This window comes from Dermacentor andersoni, chromosome 7 (genome assembly GCF_023375885.2).
Source record: "Dermacentor andersoni chromosome 7, qqDerAnde1_hic_scaffold, whole genome shotgun sequence".
Lineage (NCBI taxonomy): Eukaryota > Metazoa > Arthropoda > Arachnida > Ixodida > Ixodidae > Dermacentor > Dermacentor andersoni.
Window position 1 is genome coordinate 110,901,239 of NC_092820.1, and position 19,644 is coordinate 110,920,882.

A 19,644-nucleotide genomic window follows, 5' to 3' on the forward strand; every position below is an offset into this window, starting at 1 on the left:
CGTAAGGTAAATACTAATTACGGTTGCTCTACACTACAATTTACAGGCACCTCAGTTTGGAATAGGCTTGATAGAAACCTAACCACTCTAATAACATTGCCTACATTTCTTAAACAAAGCATTCCCTTAGTGACAATGTGTAGCACTGCGCATGCTTGCACACATCTTCCCTTTTTCTTTTCCTGTGCCGATGTTTTCGATGACGTAAAAAATAGAATTGTTAGAAAAATGTATCTCGTGTGTGAAACCACCCCTACTGCTGTATTATCTTCTTTTGCTTATTCCAGCTATTTTTGTTTCAGGTGACTTTGCAGTATAAAAAAGCAGCTGTCATAGAAGTGTTTTTTTCCTGATAACTATTGGTACGGACCCTTAAACAAATTTGTTGGGTCCGAAAAGTATGTACTTCGTAATTGTACACTTTATTTATGTTAAATAAACTTTCAGACTTTCATCACACGCGCCGCAGCGCCAGTGCTTGCGACGGCTCCGGCCGATGTGAGAACACATCTGACCATTTTTATAGAAATGTTTCAGTACGATAACATTGACATCCAGGGAACGAGTTAAAAGGGTTCCCACTTTAGCATCACAGTAACTGAAATAAACTATGGATCGCTTTGCTGATTGTTAAGGGGCGAGATATTACAGGGCTTCAAGTGTGCCAAGGTAAAGCCTGGGTTAGTGCATAATAAGAAAGCACCGCGTGCGAGCGACTTGAAACATGTTCTTTGTCCTTGCAGGCTTAGCTAGGCCAAAGCCCTGAATGCTTGCACTATTATTCACCTGCATTGTTCGGCAATGCATGGGTCAGTTTTGGTAAATTTATTAAGCCCGCAAGGACAACAGATGTTCAGCATCTGCCTGACAGGAAACACTACCTCGATGCTTTCGTACTATTAACCATAGCACGGAACATTTCATGCACGCGTCATAGATTCCCGTTTTAGCACGACTGTAACTCTTGCCGAGAACGCAGCCAGCGGTCTTTCGTGCACACCGACTGCAGAGCGACATGACTACGGCAGGCGCATCGCTCATTGGTCGGCTGGCGCTGGTCACTGGAGCAGCCAGCGGTATCGGGGAGGCCGTCTGTCATGTCCTGGCCGCTGAAGGTGTGATCGTGGTGGCGGCCGACAAGAATTTCGAGGCCGCGCGAAAAGTTGCCGATTCTCTGGGCGGTGAGTAAGGAAATACAACTTTCATCCCAGCGGTTGGGCGAGAAATGCGCGCTGACTTAGCGTCATCTTCGATGACGACAGTATTGGGAGTTTTTTTTCTTCGAAAGAAAAGAGTACGGGGAGCGTGCACAACTGATAAAATCTTCAACTTACCTTGAACGGTGGACTTAACTGGATAAATCGTTCTGATTTTTACAGTGAAGCTGTATATGGCTAGCGGATTCGTCCCTCTGTCTGTCACCTGTACGCCGAAAACTACTGTGGCGCAACCCCATGCGCATGCGCAAAAACAAAAAGAGGTCTCCTTCTAGAAACTCCTTATGAACCACCAAACCACCAATGTTTCACACAATGGAGAAGCGATCATAGGGGCGGGAGCATTAGCCCTCTCGTAATTGGTAACGAGTGCGCTAGTGGTCTTGAACAGTTCTCTCTTACGTCTGATGACCATGAAATCTTATCCTCCTTTATGGTCAGGCTCTTTATTAGGTCTTGTGCCGCCCAGCTTCAGAAAACAAAGGGCACTTTCTTCTAGGTTCAGAAGAGCTTTTATTCTACATATCTCACCTAAATCGAGCGGCGGAGATCTCAACATGTATATGCTAAGTAAAAGCCCCCCAAAAGGCTTCACGCTTATGGCTGTTTTGTTACCATATCACTACCTACAACAGTCACTTGCAGCACGCAATACTGCACCGATTTATTGACTGCCAATAGTTCGACAATAAGCGCAAACGCTTATGGTCTCTGCTGTAGCATAAGTTCTCATATGCCCATGTTTTCAGGTGTCCGGTGTCACGGTGATGACCTTGGTCGCCATATCAAAAATACCTCTCCAGAGAAAATTTCCAGTCAACTAATCACTCTTCCTCTGCTTCATATGTTTCAGGAAAAAATGAAGTCTGTGTAACTGGGGTAAATGTAGAGTCGCCAAGGGGGATCTGAAATTCCTAAGGTCTGAATTACTAAGTAAGTTTTAAAAAAATTTGCAATATGTTTATTAGGTCACGTGTGATAATCGATGTATCATCGCATGTTCGTTTTCGAAATCAATTAACAAATGAATTGCGCAGTACAATGCGCAGTACTTTTCCTTCGTGGTATTGATGCTAAAAGAAACGCAGAGTGAATACTCTACTGAATGGAACCTCTAGACATTTGTTGAATACATCATCAACAGTGGTAAACATATCCGGAGCAATCCCCTACCGATGGCATAAATGAATGTTGTACTAGTATTGACAGTACCACAGTAAGCCTAAACATATGTTAGTATATTCCTGCTTGTCAAAAATCAATTTTCTTATCTCCTATAACTGTCACTGGATTGAAACGTATTTACTTACAAGTAGTTCTGCTTGCGACATTAACGACTCCAAAAAGAAATCCGTTAGGCATGTTTCAGATTCAGTTTGTTTATTATTCTTTCAAGATACATAGTTGGTTGTTAATAGTATACAGGCGAGCGTCCCAATGTCAAGCGACTGCAGCGGGACCGACCCTTGGCTAGCAAGATTGGTACAAAATTATTAGTAATTGGAGCAGTGTAAAATCATGCAATATATAAGTAAATAAAAAGTGAACGAAGTAGTGAAAAGGAATACATTCGATTTTTATACAAGGAGTCATACATGAAAAAAGAAATTCGCACATTACCAATCTAAATTGTTATAACCTATTTAATAAATGAAGTACACACTTTATATACAAAGTAAGTTAATCAGGACAACTAGTCCTGATAATAAAATTTTAGGTTCATATTTGAATGCATGCAAAGATGATGATGTTTTAAGAGGTTAGGGTAAGTCACTCCACAGTTGAATCGCTGAGAACGAGTAAGTCATTTTGCCATTTTGTAAGTAAGTCATTACTTACAAAATGTCATTCATGAACGAGTAAGTCATTTTGTAAGTATTTAGGTCATAGAAAGTTGTGATTATGGGCAAACCAAGTGCTATTGGTATTTTTGAGGAACCTAGAATCTATTAATTGAAACGCGAGCTGTTCGTTAAGTAATTTAAATGGAGTGTTGACTAAATGACGTTTAAACAAGCCAGATATAGGAAGAATGAAGTTAGCCTGAAGGAGGCGGAGCAGCATTAGAGTAAGAAGAACTGTTGGCAATAATGCGAATGGCATTTCTGAATCGCTTCTGAATCTGCTGTATGGACGAAAGATGACCGTTATATGTATTTCCCCACGTAGTAATATCATATGTAAAGTGACTATGTATGAAGGCAAAGTATAACGACAATAAGGTCTGAACGGAAAAAAAATGGACGAGATTTAGGGAGAGCCCTTATACCGAAAACAGTTTCTTGCATAATATAAGCAATATGATTATTAAACTTCAAGTTAGAGTCTAATTTTATGCCAAGAACAGTTACAAAATCGGCCGCTGGCAATAAATGATGGCCTATGGACACTTGCGGTAGACAGGGAAGAACTTTTTGAGATGATTTAAAAATTATGAACCGAGTTTTGAGCGGGTTCAAAAGTAGGTTGCTAAAGAACACCATTCAATAGCTTTGGTCAATTCGTTGTTCTTGTAGTGATTAACGTTGTTAACGATTTGCGTGACATGAAAATGGTGCTATTATCAGCGTAAAGGACAACGATAGAAAGATTAATGCAATCAGGTAAATCATTAATGTAGATACAAAATAATAAAGGCCTAAGTATTGATCCCTGCGGTACCCCGTGATTAATGACTTTAACATTTGAGTAAACGTCACCTATGCAGGCTGATTGTTCGCGATCAAGTAAATTATTTCCTAAAAAAGCTAAAGGAGGACCAGTGATACCCAATGATTCGAGTTTCGCAAATAAAATATTATGGTTAACGGTGTCAAAGGCTTTTGTAAAATCAAGAAATACAGAACCAATGAAGTCGCCATTGTCGATGGAAGACTTTAAGAAATCGATTAATGATAGTAAAGCTAAGTTGGTTGAACTGTACCTGCACGAAAACCAAATTGGCAAGGCTTTAGTAACATAGATTTGTCTAGGTACTTCTTAATACGTTTCAGAAATAATTTTTCAATAATTTTCTTAATTGAGGACATATAGGGCATATCTTGACTTATAGAACCAATGCTGACATATACATATAACCGTCCGCATTCCTCCAGCGAATTTTCACGCCAGAGGTTGGTGGCTTAAGCAAACACCATTTTTTTTTCAGAAAGGAGAGAAAGCTCATATGTTCATTATGTGTTTCAAACCATGTGTCCAACCTGAAAATATTTAGAACGGAAGCAGTTGTCTACATGCCTTCACTCCGGAAAACAATAAAGAATGCTTGCAGACGCTCGAGATTTTTATCCACTACATGAAACCTTTTCATGACATTATTCGCTATCATTTACGGAAAAAATTACCCATTACGTCCCCTGCGGAAGATGTCTTGACTTGATGACATCATATCATATCCATAGTAATGAACTAGTATAAATAACGTCTAGCAATAAACCATTTAAAGATGGAGTCCAACAATGAAGCCATGTCAGCACCCCTACATTTTTATTCTCTACATAATCGAACAATGATTTACGCAGACGATTCAACCGCTTTTATTCAAGTGAAATGATGCCGACAACCTTGTAATGACCGCGAATACCGCCTTCAATGAATTAATTACTGGACCACTGCTAGTGGTCTAGCGCTCAGGAAACACAAACATGTAGGATTGCAAACTAAACACAAAATAATGACGTTGCAAAAGGATGTTATGATGGCATCGACTAAATTAAAAATATAAGCTTTCTCCTAAATCGCTTAGAGGAATTTAGACGAACGTCTGGGGTAGCATAGGCATGTTGGTTCTATTGCAGCAAAACTACCCAAGTTGTTGCGATTGCTTTCAGCCCTAATTATATAAAGTTCTAATGCATTATATTCAAGTGTTCTCAACTACTGTTGTCGTGCATTGAGCACATCGTGCAAAGCTAACATGGATTGGGTCACTCAATTGTATAAAAAAATTGTACAGTGAATTTGTATTAGTCTTTGGACTGCCTATAAAAACCATATTATTAATGCCACGAATGCTTAAGGTAGAGCACCCGTTTCCTTGACACCTATTGTCAGCATATCGAAAGGAAATAAAAGGCGGTTTAGTATATTCGCACACTAAAGCTGCTATAAATCGACACTTCATGAACTATAGCATAAGGTTTCCAGCACGATGGCACGTACCAAATGCAGCAACAAATTATGGCACTCAGTTTGTTGGTTACACGCTCCCGACTTTGCTTTCCACTCTGAACTGAATGTCAGATTTTGTTCTGCAGTACATAATTGCAATAGCTCATCATATTTACACCTCTAAAGACTTTGTATGTGCACATTGAAAAGTTTTGCTGCACTTTCTGCGAGATATTATAGTACGTTTTAGTATTTATTTCTGTGTATATTTAATAATGTTGGCATTTTCTGTTGTAACCGATGCACTGACGTGTTATTACCGCATATGGTTGATAATTCACCTCGTACACTGTCAGGAAATTTCCAGACAAGCTGGCGTGACCATTGTTTATGTGTGTGATGTTTTCATACAACTAGAGTTAGAGAATGGGTGACGAGAGCAGTGAAGCGGCAGTCGAGGACGGCAGTGAATTAGCTGGGGTTATGAAATTTGAAAATTTGCACGAATAAGATGAGGTGGATTGGCGCAAGGCGACAGTAAATAGAGTTCGCTGGAAGAGGCATTCGTCTTCCAGTAGACATGAAAAGGCTTATGCTTATACCATTCCGGAACATCTTCCTCCTCTACCCTTCCCTTCCCACACCCTTTTCTTCAATGAGAAATTCGTAGGCGATCGTGCAGAAATCCCGACCAAGATTTCCGTTGCTAAATGTGCGCTACATAAAAGTTGTGTCCGAGCCTTAACGAAAGCCCACGCAACACAAAAAAAAAGAAAATGTAGCAGGTGACTATTCGCGTGACACTTTTCATGGGCTTCGTTCAACATCGGAAAGAACCCGCCGTGATTGCTTAGTGGCTATGGCATTGGGCTGCTAAGCTAGAGGTCGCGGGATCGAATCCCTGCAAGGAAAACTGCTAAAAAAATTCGAATACACCCGTGTACTTATATTTAGGCGCTGTAAGAGTTGTCGGACGATCTCGCCGCTGCCACCAGTTGTAAGGGCTGTAGGTCGTAGGGACAAACTTGGGAGGAACTAGGCCTACAGGATTTATTTACAGATATTTACATTAGAACAAGGGATACATTCGACAGTCTAGCGTGACTCCCAAATGGAGCTCGCAAGACGAAGCGTACAGCATGCAAGCACGAAGCTCCAAACAAACTGCTTCTCGAGCACGATCGCAGAGCACGATGACGAGCACGCCCTAGCAGCCGACAAACAGCTGCTTATAAACACTCCATTCTCCCTAGATCCCTAGGTTAGGGAAAACTGTTGTCCAATCGGACTGTCCATAGTCGTTGGGGCGTAGTCGACCCGACTTGGAGGAGGAGGGCTCACACACACACACGTACGCACTTTGGATTCCCAGAACCCGAGTTGAGCGCGTCCTCGTAGCCAGGTGGTCACGTCTGACCCCAGCCGGCGCCTCTAAATTCCAGAGCTGGCTTTCTCCTGTAGTCGCCACGAGTGCCAGCAGACTGTGACGAATCCTGGGGCCCACGTACCGCAAAGCACCCTTTTGTTAGGGAAGCTCTTCTTGCTGCAGAGAGACCATGAAAACCATGACCATGAGACCATGACTACGCTGCCGTAGTGTCCAGTTCTCCGAAGGATGTTCATGATCGGTTAGCGCTGTCGTCCTCGCTGGTTCTCTGAAGGGCGCCACCACCGCGCATCGACCGAAGCACCTGCAGTGGGCTGAGATAGTTTTGCAGAGCAGTACCCCTGCAGGCCGATCCTAACAGTGCACGTTGAGGAAACCCAGGTGGTTCGACTTCTTAGCGCCCCCTCCCCATAGCCTGCCTCATAATCAGATGGTGGTTTTGGCACGTAAAATCCAATGTATATTTGGTTTTTTGTGGGTTTTTTGTCTAATCTTGGAAAAACATTTCGTGTAGCAGGTATTGAGCTCATCAAGCTTCATAGCGACTTCTTCCAGACGGTGCACAATTTTCTAATTGGCCCTATTGCTCTGAATATATTTTTGAAAATTTGATTTTAATAAGTAGCTATGTCTTTAGCCAAAATGCAAAATATAGCCAGGCTTACTTCAAGCAACTGCGGTCAACATGACCACTGTTATGTCCAGCTACTTAGCGCTTGCATATTTAGACACAAGCTACGTGAGACACATTGTGCCTTTTCATCTTCCATTCTTTCTCTCTCACCTTTCGTACCAATTTTTCCCTTCCCTGTACAAGGTGGCCAACCTGCGATATCCTCCGGAAAGCATCCCGGTCATTCCGTCTCTGTTTTCTGGTTTTCTGTCAGTGTGTTCTCCCAATACGTCTTTCGGGTGATCGGCTTGAAAGATTCGAACAATAACGTCGTCTTTCCGATCGGGAATATAAAACGCAATTTTTCCGTTAGACTTGAGCTGAATGAAAGTAGCGGTAAGTGCAAAATGTAAAAAGAGGAACGCACGTTCGCCACGCAAACGCAGCTCAGCGGCTCTGTGCCAGCGCCGGGAGTTAGCGCAGCAGATGCATGACTCGACGCGAGGCACACGTGACCGGAGCGATGATCGGCGCACTCCGCGGGACCTCATAGTTGACCTCCGGTGCACATGTTGTAAACGCGCACTTTTTGTTCACCTCCAAACGCCAGGCACCTGGCGTGCGCAGTGCAGAACTGCATTTTGCACGAAAAGTTCAACATGTTTCAGAGAGCAGGAATATAGTGATGCCCCCGCTCAAAAGATTCCTCCGAGTCGCTGTATTTTAAAGTACGAGCGAGATGTTTCTTCCTGACAGAAAGCATAGAGTCCGAGTATGTAAAAAAAAAAAAAAAATACTGGCAACGGATGTTGCCTAAGGAAGGAACGAAAACAGGTCATTGCAAAAATTGACTCCACTGAGAGAAATAAGCACCACGAATGAACACTGTACACGCTTCTTCTACTCCTGCGGAACTGTAAGGTAGCGTGTACGACGTGCCTCTTAGGCAAACATAACGCTATCGCAAAAATAAAGAAGTGGTAAAGCCTAGATCAGTGAAAGCAAAGAAACGTTATCTGTAGTGACGTTGGACGAGTTTGTGGGAAGTGGTATTCTAAGGCATCAGATGTAATTCTGTTACTATGTTCTTCTGATCAGGCATTACGCTTGACAACGCTTGACATTTTAGCAGTATGTCACTGTGTTATCCCTCTCGGTGGTCATTCAAAACCTCGACAGCAACTGCACGGTAGCTTGAGGCGTGTTCACGACATCGTCGCCGCGGTTGAGCGGTCGCGGCTTACGGCGCATGCGCGGCCTACGCGTGGAGGCGTACAAGCTCGCGAGAGAGTCGAGAAACGCGTAATGCAGTTTGGCCCATATCGTGAAATAATTACTAGAGGGAACTGTGGAGCTGTGGTCGTTCAACCATCATGGCAATGATCGGAAGTACGTGAATTGTGGATTCAGATGCTCCTGCGACTTTGTTTATTATACCGTCTATCTGCCTTAATCGTCGTAAATTTCGGAGCAGTCTTACTTTTCTAAGTGCGGGAGACTCCGGAAACACGCAGCATCGCTTCTAACTTGAACGGTTCAGTGTGTTGAGCAGGCCAAATGAGAATGCGTCAAGCGTCTCAAGGCGCTTGCTTGCATGCGAGAAATTCATAAGGGTGTCCATAGCCGCGTATCGATGCATGCGTCCATGGCTTAACGGTTTCATCGTCGGGATTGCGTACTAGGAGTCCTATTCTCGAATCCTGCTATCGGACAGTTTTAATAGTGTTTACTTCATTAGTTATTACACAGTATGTTGAAAATGACGAGTTTACGAAGTGACGAAGCCGTTTCAAGCCAGAAAGACAAAGTTTAGCCAAATCCATGTGCTTTCCATAATTCCCGTGCTAGCTGAATGTCACCCGATTGAGGCTCCCGTGGACACGACCGCCGAAGTTCCCTCTAGTAATTGTTGTACGAAACTCCGCGGTTTGGCCGTCGAAACTACGAGGCGTAGGGGACGTATCATCGCGCTCCGCTCAGTCCGTTCTGCAGCAAAGTGAGAGCCACGTTCTCGATTCCACTGCGGGCGTAAGCCACGTCCACATAAGACCATGGTGCATTCAGCTATGTGTACTAAACAAACAATAAACTTCCAGCTGCGTACAGAAGCCGAAACGTCTTGAAGTATTTTAAGCCATTTAATTTTAACGCGGCAGCGTTAAGAAGCTCGTGTCGCAGAAAAGCCGGCGTCGTCGGTGTCGGCGTCAGTGGCGTTGGCCGTGAGCGATAAATACCAGAAGGCACTTCATAAATAAAAAACATCTTCCAAGATAGGCTGGTGGGAATCGAACCAGTCTCCGGAGTGTGAGACGGAGACGCTACCACTCAGCCACGAGTTCGTTCCTTCAAAGCGGGACAAAATCGCCTCTAGTGAATGCGGTGTTGCCTTAGAAACGTGCCGTAGAAAGTTATACTGCGGTGCATATCGGTAATTATGACCATGTAACTTAAAGAAGTCGCAGTTTCACGAGTAGCGAAGTACGTTTCCGCTAAATTTCTTCTGCGCTCTCCGCACACGCAGAGCCATCTTGCGGCAAACACAGAAGACCCCCTCCTCGCAATGTACGGCGCTGCCCCGACACGTGGCGCGCCACTCGCCCCATTACCGCGTCCGCCTTCATGGCGCGTCGGGGCCCGGCTATCTCTGCCGATCGCGACGTTTGGCTGGCGTAGCGCGTTTGAGTAGGCGATGCGATAACGCTATCGCGTTCCACTCTTGAAGGCGAAGCTTAAGCGTCCTCCAATTTTTTTTGTCCGCGTTTCTCTGTTCTCCTTTTCATTATGCCTCCTCCCGACCAGACAAATTATTGTCCTAAAATCGATTTTTCTGTCTATCCGCACCGAAACTCTTTCGCGCCAACGTGTGGTCGCTGAGTAGTGCACGGTCGTTCATTATTATGGCTTCCTCATTAATACTCATATTTTAAGTATCATTATTGGATGTCATATTTAGGCCTCATTGTTTATATGTAACGTCTCATTAATAACTATAAAATACCCATTTCTGCAAGCATCAGTTTCAAGCGTCTAACAGTTTAAAGAAAACCATTTCAGTATCTAGCAAAATAATGCATCATTTTTCCCACCAGGCAATATCATCAGGCCAGCACGCCTCTGGCTCGCAAGTTGCTAAAGTTGTAGCTATGTATAAAAATGGCAGTAAGCCTTCTCCTGAAAACTACTATCCATTTTCATTACCAAGCATATGCTCAACATATCATTGCATCTCAAAGATGTGATCATACGGAGTGAAATACATTTTTTGCTTCTCTAGCTAGCATGGCTTCAGGAAAGGATTGTCGTGTGAGAGGCAGTCACAAGAACTAACCACTGACGTATATCACGGCGTAAGCTGTTGTGGGCTCATTCCTAGAGCCGTTTCCGTTGGCGATGGCGTCCGCCTCTTCCGGAATGAAACCTGGATCTGCTGCGTCGAAGTCAGTTATTCGACCACTGGGCCGCGCCAATGCTTGCCAGCATGCAGCGGTAAAGACCCTATAAACACGTCCTAGCGCGTGTGGAAACACGCGATGTGACATGCGCGACGCGTAGTGTCGATACGTGTACATTTTGCACTGCTGTTGCATGTTATTGCACCAGGTAGAACGCCACGTAGCAGATGCGCGGGTAGCGGTACAACTCATTTAAAGAAGGTTTGAAGAAGAAAAAGAAGTTTACGGAGGTGTGCACAGACGTGCCAGAAAAAATTCATCAACCCTTCCATGAAGAAGGATGAGCGGCGAAGCTGGGGTGCGTTTTACCTGAATCGATTCATTGATGTATATAGAAGGTGTTTCAGCTAACTTTAGGCCATGTTTAAAAATGTACCGATGCACTCTAAGAAGGCCGGGGTAAATGCATATCGCTCACTTTTGTGTGTAGTGTGTCACGCTATATCTTGTATTTTCCTTGGTTAGATAATTAGTCAAGATTAATTATAAACTTCTAAAGCAACGAATTTAGGCAAAAAATTCTAATTAGAAAGTTGTACAGCGCTTTGCAAAGCGTCAGATTAGACAATTTCTACCTTGCTACCTATTTAGCACGAGTGTTTTTCAGCTTACTGCGGATGCCTGCGAAATACAAAATATATCGTCATCATCATAAGCATCTTTAGCATCATATCTGCCACTTGCCTAGCGATGCGAGATGCGCGCCGCGCAGCGTCTCTACATGTGCCGTTTGCATTGCAGATGTATATTGTTACATCAGGTGGCACGCCATGTAGGATTTGCATAGGTAGCGGTACAAGGTAGGCACACAAGTCTCGAGGAAGAAAAAGATAACGGAATTGTATAAATATACATGCAATGAAAAACACGTGGGGCGTACCTGATTACTTTAAGCAGGCTATGGGGCTGGTTGTCACTGTCCCGTTTCAAAGGTAATTCGTATAAATTATCGTGATCATCATTAGCATCGTGTCGTGCCCTTTGACACTCGATGTGACATGCGCGCCACCTAGCGTCGGTACGTGCAAGCTTTGCATTGCAGTTCCGTTATGTTCCACCAAAACGGAATAGGTTTGGGCATGTTGGTTATTCATCGTGATGCAAGTAACATAGCGCACTAAGGACGAGGGACAAGTGCAGGGAGGACAAGCGCTTTGCCACGTCTCGACTTGTCCCTCGTCCTTACTGCGCTCTGTTGCTTGTATCACGATGTTCCACCGGGTGTCCCCCACATGTAGCTGCTGCATATAGCACTTGCACGTTGCATGCAGCTGGGGCTGGTTAACTCAAGCAGGCTAGGTTAGACCTCCTTTATTATCCTTCACTGTCATCATGATCACTTCATTATCAAAACCTTCATTATTACGATGACCAACAACAGCAACGTACCGTGCCACGAGTCCACGGATGCGGCGCGTGCCCCGCGTAGTCTGTGTGCCTGTGTTTGCTGTTCGGGACAACACGTTATGGCGCCTCCTCGAAAGGTGGAGCCACCATTGAAGAAGCGAATCCTCTACCTACGCGCGCCGCCGCAGCCAGCCAACATCGGGCTCAGCAAACCGCCGTGCAGAGAGCAGGACAAACTGCAGCTCGCCGACGAGGCCCAGCGGGCAGTTCAAATGGTTCTCGTGAAAACGACGCGAATACACTTCACTGCGAAGACCCCGTAGTGCGTCGTTCCGAAAATGGAGCTCCTGTTGAACCGCTCCTCCAGCTTACGCTGAGACTGTGCTGCGTGTGCCGCGAAGGTTTGGTACTTTTTTTCACGTGAATCCTAGTTTTCAAACAGATTACATCTTTCGCGACTTTTTCATGGCCTTCGACCCCTTAGCTAACTGCCACCCCATCTCATATTTAGCCACTTTAAACATAGACTACTTCAGGCTATATAACATCCCTAACTTTACAACTATTCGTCTGAAGTTTGCGCTTTGAAACAAATTTGAATCGTCCCTTACCTATCTCACTTCTGGTGCACTGCCGGGCAGTGTACTAGGACCCCTGCTATTCGTAATTTTCATCAACGATCTCTACAATAACATCTCAACCTGCGCGCGTATTTTTGCTGATCATTACATAATATACCGTCCAATTTACAGCATTGCAGTCCGTCTCATTCTTCAAGATGAGCTTAAAAACAATGGCACGTGCCTGGCACGTGCCACTTACAAAATTCAAATCGTTCTTGCCAACCCCACCAGCTTCTTGAAATCTTCGCCAACTCAGGCTCGTCTCACGATTTCACTAATGTTGCGTCAAGTTTCACAAAGAATTTATTCTGTTCATGAAAAATATGCGCTCGTCGGTCGTTAAACGTTATTAAACGTAACTTTCTTTGCCTCTTTCCTCCAATTTCCCACTGCTGCTGCGGCTGCTCCCGCTGCCGCCGCCGCCTTGCACGCCGCATCACTGGGTGGTTGAGGGCGTATACAACGTCTGGAACGCGTAAAATGAATGAAGCTGAGGGTCACTGTTCTGCAAAGAAATGGTGGACGCTTCGATGCGAGCACCACGAACGGGGCTTCCTTCGAAGGGAGAACAGATAACGAAGCCGAAAGTATACCGGAAAGCAGTGGTGGATGCGTCTGGGATGTCCAAGAAGGGGCTACCACTGGCTTGCCAGCGGAGGAAGAAAGCAACAAAGCGACGGGTGAGGGTGAGACAGGGATCGAGGGCGTCGCGGCTTCAGGTGCAGCTTCTGGCAGCGAGGAGGAAAATATGCGTCCAGTGGTCTTTGCTGAGGATTCAAACATGCGAAAAGTAGGACCGATGATAATGGACAGCGTAGGCGCAGGCGAACGAGTCCTGATTAGCGCGCCTCCAGGGCAACCGATTAGGGAATGATTGCGAAAACCAAGGAACACATTTGGGAAACAATGCAGGAGAGGCGCCCAAGGGTGATAATTGGCAGAGTGATTGGCGTATTCTAAGAACGGGTGGCACGGAACGGCGAAGCAAACAGCCAAACGGGTCAGCGATCTGCGGAATGTTTCAAAGGAAACACAAATCGTAGTGTGCATGGTGCCAGAGGTTGAAAGGCAGGGGTATGCGAGTGAAATAGCAGTGCCTGCAGTACACAGGAAAACTTGGACGCTAGTTAAGCCATCGAATTTTACGGCCATTAACATCAACCGAGAGACGCCACGATATGGCGGCGAAGCCGCTTTTGTGCGATACGGGATACATTTTAGTGATAGTGTCACAAAACAGGTTGGACGTGGATTCGCGGCACGGCCAGCAGCTTTCTTAGGTGGGCCCAAGGCAATCAGGAAGGAAGATTAAGTATTGAATGTAACTATGCGCCAGCAAGGAGCATAATTAGGCCACACAGAGTTGAGCGAAGACACAGAAATGATAAATATAGAGATGGGGAAAATTTGTTACATGAACATGCAGTGTGGTTGCCACCAGGAGCAATTGCTGGAAATCCAAACGCAGCTTAAAGACGAAGCTATTAGCGTGTATCACTTGATCGAAACGCATCTACGAGATTTGGAGCAGCCGCCGGTTATTGACAATTTCGTATGGGAGGGGTGCAACAGGATGACTGGGTCAATAAAAGGCGGATGCTTAGGCATGTTAAAGTGGCGGGGTATGAAGTGGCAAAGGCTACATGATGCTTGTAGAGGCGTTTATGGATTAGTGGCAGATCTGAAATCAAAAAGACGCGGCTTTGAGTAGCTTACCTATGAGCAGGTAGCGATAGAAGAGCAAAATAGAGGATTGATCGATTGCGTTAGAAGGAATGTAATGAGTTCACAAAATCAGGCCAGGTAGTATTAGTAAGGTATATGAAAGCTCACAGGGAAGATATAGACTGATATATCGATTACAACGGCTATCTAGAGCTGGATCGGTGCGATAAACACAATCTTACAGTAGTTGACAGGAGGATAAGTGTCATTGACAGGTAACGTCGCAATACGGAAACAGGCAGTCGTGTATCGACTCTAGCTTTGTCTCAGCAACGCTCTACAAACAACTAGTACAAATGATAATTGAAGAACATAAAAAATTGCCTTAGTAGCGGTCATAACGACTTAATCTTAATATTTTTGAGAGATACTAACGCAGAACACGGACCAATATTATCAGAATTTCTAAAGATGAATAAAAATAAAATAACAATATCGCAATGTTATAGAGAAAAAAATGAAGGTGCTTAATATATCAGTCTGGAAATATAAAGAACTGATAGTCGTTATGCGGCAGGAGATAAGACCGACAAGGCTAAGAACGGTTGGATTGGAAAGATAGAAAAGTGCTGGAACGAGGGAATAATGCAAGCTGTAGAACAGCGTACGCAGGAGTCAAGGGGACAAAAATGCGTGCGTCTATTTGTCGTAGAAAAATTCCTCACGTGACCTGATCCTAGGTGCCTAGGAACAGCATCGTTTAGGGATTTTTGAGAAGGCGCGATGCTGGCGCCGAGCGACGCCGTGACGCCGTGGCGCGTTCGTCCTCGGCGTGAGCGTTCTCTGGACCGCGCGTTGTTCAACATTGTTCATGTGATTGTATACGTGCGTTGCTTGTGTGTTGGTTGTAGGTTCTGTGTTAGTTGGCGGAAAGCCGTGAGTAGTAGCGGTGCGGCACTGCGGCTTTGACCTCGGTGATCTCTGGCAGTACAGAATCTGCGTTGTGTGGCCCGTGCTTTCTTGAGAACCTGGCGGTGGTGACAATTGAGAGAGAGAGCAAATGATAAAGGAAAGGTAGGGAGGTTAACCACGACTGAGCCCGGTTGGCTACCCTACACTGGGGAAAGGGAAAAGGGGACGGAAAGATTAAAAGAAGAAGAGAAAGTCTACTGGGTATATCGTTCGGTCACTCAGTTCGGATCACAAACGCTGACTCAAACCAGTAGCCTTCAAATATCGCAGCAGAGCTTTTGTGGCCTTTTGTAGCTGCGATATGCGAGGCCATGGTCCCAAGATCTTCTTCAAGGTGAACGGTGTTCTATCTAGCTGATTGAGAGCTGTGCAGAGGTCATGTCTTTCGTTTTGAAAAGATGGGCAGTAGCACAGTAGATGTTCTATAGTTTCCTCGGCACCGCAGGCATTACAGTTGGCGCTATCAGTCATTCCAATCAAAACCGTATATGCATTGGTGAATGCGACGCCCAAGCGTAAGCGGCACAGCATTGTTTCTTCATTTCGCAGAAGCCCTGGTAACAGCCGCAGTTGCATAGAGGGGTCGAGGGAATGCAATCGTTCTTGGGTGAATTCAGGTGTTTGCCACTTCTCTAATGTCATACGGTGTGCTACCTTGCTTAGGTGTTGGGCTGCGTCGGTCCGCGATAAAGGTACAGAAACAAGGGTTGCTCCTTCGTGTGCTTTCCTAGCAGCTTCGTCAGCGAGGTCGTTGCCGGAGATACCGCAGTGGCCAGGCAGCCACTGAAACACGACGTCGTGTCCTTTCGCTATCATACGATGGTGCATTTCTCGTATCTCCGACACTAGTTGTTCACACGACCCGCGACGAAGAGATGACAGAAGACATTGTAAGGCCGCCTTCGAATCGCAGAATATTGCCCACCGATTAGCGGGTTGGTTGTTAATGTAATCAACGGCACCTCGGAGGGCAACAAGCTCCGATGCGGTCGATGTTGTCATATGAGAAATCTTGTATCGGACGCTAATTGATCGTGATGGTATAACCACTGCGCCGGTGGAGCTGGTCTGAGTGGAAGAGCCATCCGTATATATGTGGACTCGGTCAAAGTAGAAAGTGTTCAAACAATCCAGAGCTGCTTGCTTCAGGGCCAAGGTAGGCAGGTCGGTCTTCTTCCTTATCCCTGGAACCGTGAGACGCACTTGAGGTTGTTCTAAACACCACAAAGCTGAGGTTGAACGTGCTGAGGGTGTGAAGCCCGATGGTAGACAGGCACGATGGATGCTGACCTCGTTGGAGAAGGACGCCTGTGGTCATCGTTCTGGCAGGCAGGCAAGAGAGCTTGATTGCATGCGTGAAACATGACGAACATGGGCCCTAAGCGTGTCGATGCTAATGTAAGTCGCGATCGGATGGTCTCGAGCCATTATAATGGTTCCTGCTGTTGAGGCGCTCCGCGGAAGTCCTAGGCAAACACGTAGTGCCTGTGCTTGCACGCTCTGTAGTTCTCGAAGATTTGACTTGCATGTTTTAGCAAGCACGGGAGAACTGTAACGTAGCAATCCGATGAAAAGTGCTCGATATAACTGTAGCATGGAGCCCACTGAGGATCCCCATGTTCATGGCAATAGTTCATGGCAAGATGGTGTCGTCCCACAGGAGTGGAAACGCAGCCGCCTGGTACCGCTACTAAAAGCAGGAAAGTCGCCGCTCGAACTGGCATCGTATCGGCCTATAGCACTTGCAAGCTGCGTCGGGAAACTCATGGAACGCATGATCCTCATGCGTCTCGAATGGTACCTAGAACACCACAAGATTTACCCTGATTCTATGGCGGGATTTCGACGAGGCCGTTCATCGATTGACAGCGTCATCGATTTAGTGTCATCTGTAGAACAGCAAAAATCTTGGAAACGATTATCAGTAGCGCTCTTTCTGGACGTGAAAGGCGCTTACGACAACGTTTCCCATCAACCCATTCTAGACGCACTTTTGACAATTGAACTAGGAGGGCGAGTATATCGATGGATCAGAAACTACTTGACACAAAGGTCCATGTTCGTACGTACGGAAGATGGTCCCACTACCGACCACTACACATGCCGAGGAGTTCCCCAAGGTGGGGTTCTAAGCCCTATTCTTTTCAACCTCGCGCTTCTTGGGCTGGCCGAATCCCTACCGGAAACAGTGAGTGTCTCAATGTACGCCGACGACATCTGCATCTGGTCATCAGCGGTCACTCGTCTGCAGGTTCGCGCAAGGCTACAGAAAGCAGCAACACAGGCATCTCACTATCTTCACACACAAGGCCTTACCATCTCTACAGAAAAATGTGCGTTAGTCGCTTTCACACGGAAACCAATGTCTCATTATCCAGTGCGCATTAATGGCCAGCCTATCTCCTACAAGAAAAATCATCGGTTTTTGGGTGTAATTGTGGACCGGGACCCATCTTGGAGCCCTCATGTTGCCCACTTGAAGAAGAAGCTCACATCTATTGTTCATGTCTTCAAGTTTATCGCCGGGTGACAATTGAAATATCGAAGTGGCCTAGCGCCTCGGCAGCGAAGTTCTGCGAACCGCGATGTGGCGTCGCCGTGTCCGCCTTTGCTTAACGGACATCGAGGGATGTGCTGCTCGCTGCAAGTCATGTAAATGCAACTGCGTCGACCGCCCACTGTTCAGCGCTGAATGTGTGTTTGGTGTGCTGTGCTTGGAACGAGTGGTGCAGCCGTGTAGCGGGGGTGGCGGAGTGGCTTAGGGGCTCCGTTTGCGCGTTCACAGACATATGCTCCCGTCTTGGTCTCATTAGCGGCTGTCGCAGGATTGTGGTGTGCTAGCTCCTTGCCTAGTATGAAGTTTACGACGCCAACACACAGCATGTTCACGTTTTTCCGAGCTATATGTCATTTGCATGACGGCCGAGTTGAAAACGAGACATATGTCTGTGTTCTTTGCGTTTGTGTGTTGTAAATTACCTTCTATTGTGGAACTTCTGGGAGTCTTATTGCGCAAGGAGTGCGAACGTAAACATCAACACATATGTGTGTCTCAACTTTTGAATTACCAATAATACCGTTTACGACTGATAAGTTGGCTACACGGCCTGTGTGAATCAGCTACCGTATGTTACGACGTTCTTCCGTGTGGTAGACCGATGCATGGTGCGCGTTTATTTCTGTACTGTTGTAAAAACCATTTGTTTATTCACTCAATACAAATGTACGGCTTCTTCGCCGCAGTACGTTTTAGTTACGTGGTGAAGCATACTAAAAGTGGGAGGGGGCCGCTATCGGCCAGCATACTATGTCCACTTAGGTGACCTGAGAGGCGGCGGGTGCGCGAGTGTATAATTGAAGAACTCTTATTATGTCCAGTGACAGTGGCCCCTTTTCACTTTTAGTATGCTTCACCGCAGTACAATGCTTAGGCTTCACCGCGAAATATTAGTGTATTGCGAGAAAGATAATCGTGAAAAGCCTAATTATGCAACGTTTCTTTTGTAGCTTGCTACACCGCAAAACAGGGGTGTAAGCAAGCATCGTGCAGTAAAGCGTACCAAGAGTGGAAAGGGCACATGCGTTTGCACTGTGGTCATTATTTTCAATTGTGACATGATTTGCAAGTGCATCTGTGCTCATGGTAAGCTTCACTGACAATTCTTTGTACATTACAAATTCATATTGCAGGGAAGCTTACTAAAGCACATTCGCCATTATGGTACGTGTTATTCACCTTCAATGCAGGAGCACAATGCGGCTTCTTACCCCTGCTTTTGGCTGGACTGCACATGCTCTTTGAGAATTGATTCATTTCATTGATTCATTCTTTGATTAAGCGCGAGACCTAGCAATGGGTAGCCCAAATATAGATGTGAGAAAACCAAAACGAATTCAGCAGTAAGAAGCTAAAGAGTTTTGGTGTAGACCAGTGGCCAAGCCTGGATATGAAAGAGGAGGAAGAAAAGCTGAGTCTTTCCACTTGAACACAAGAGTCGTGCAAAATCTGCCCGACTCTTGGCCAATCCCCATGAGTGGGTAAGCGCCAAACTCATCAAGAATATCATCATCGTCAACACTGGGAGGTACAACTCCCACAAATAAATACGACTCTTATTTTACTTTTTTAAGATTACCGACTTGCATTGGCAAGTGTTCACTTCAACAAACACTGCATGAAGTAAGCTTCATGTGCATATTTCACCAGCTACTGCATCATTGTTTCACTATATGAGTGAAACTGCAATTTTCTTTATGC

At 45.5% G+C, this 19,644-nt stretch overlaps 1 protein-coding gene across 1 annotated transcript in view; it reads left to right on the forward strand.

Annotated features, from left to right (window-relative positions):
* The first annotated feature begins 1,015 nt into the window (after positions 1 to 1,015).
* Positions 1,016 to 19,644, forward strand: part of LOC126534704 ((3R)-3-hydroxyacyl-CoA dehydrogenase-like) — a 42,732-nt gene continuing 24,103 nt past the window's right edge. The window contains exon 1 of the mRNA XM_055072527.2: positions 1,016 to 1,181. Within this exon, the coding sequence (XP_054928502.2) occupies positions 1,016 to 1,181 (166 nt within the window). The remainder of the gene's footprint in view (positions 1,182 to 19,644) is intronic.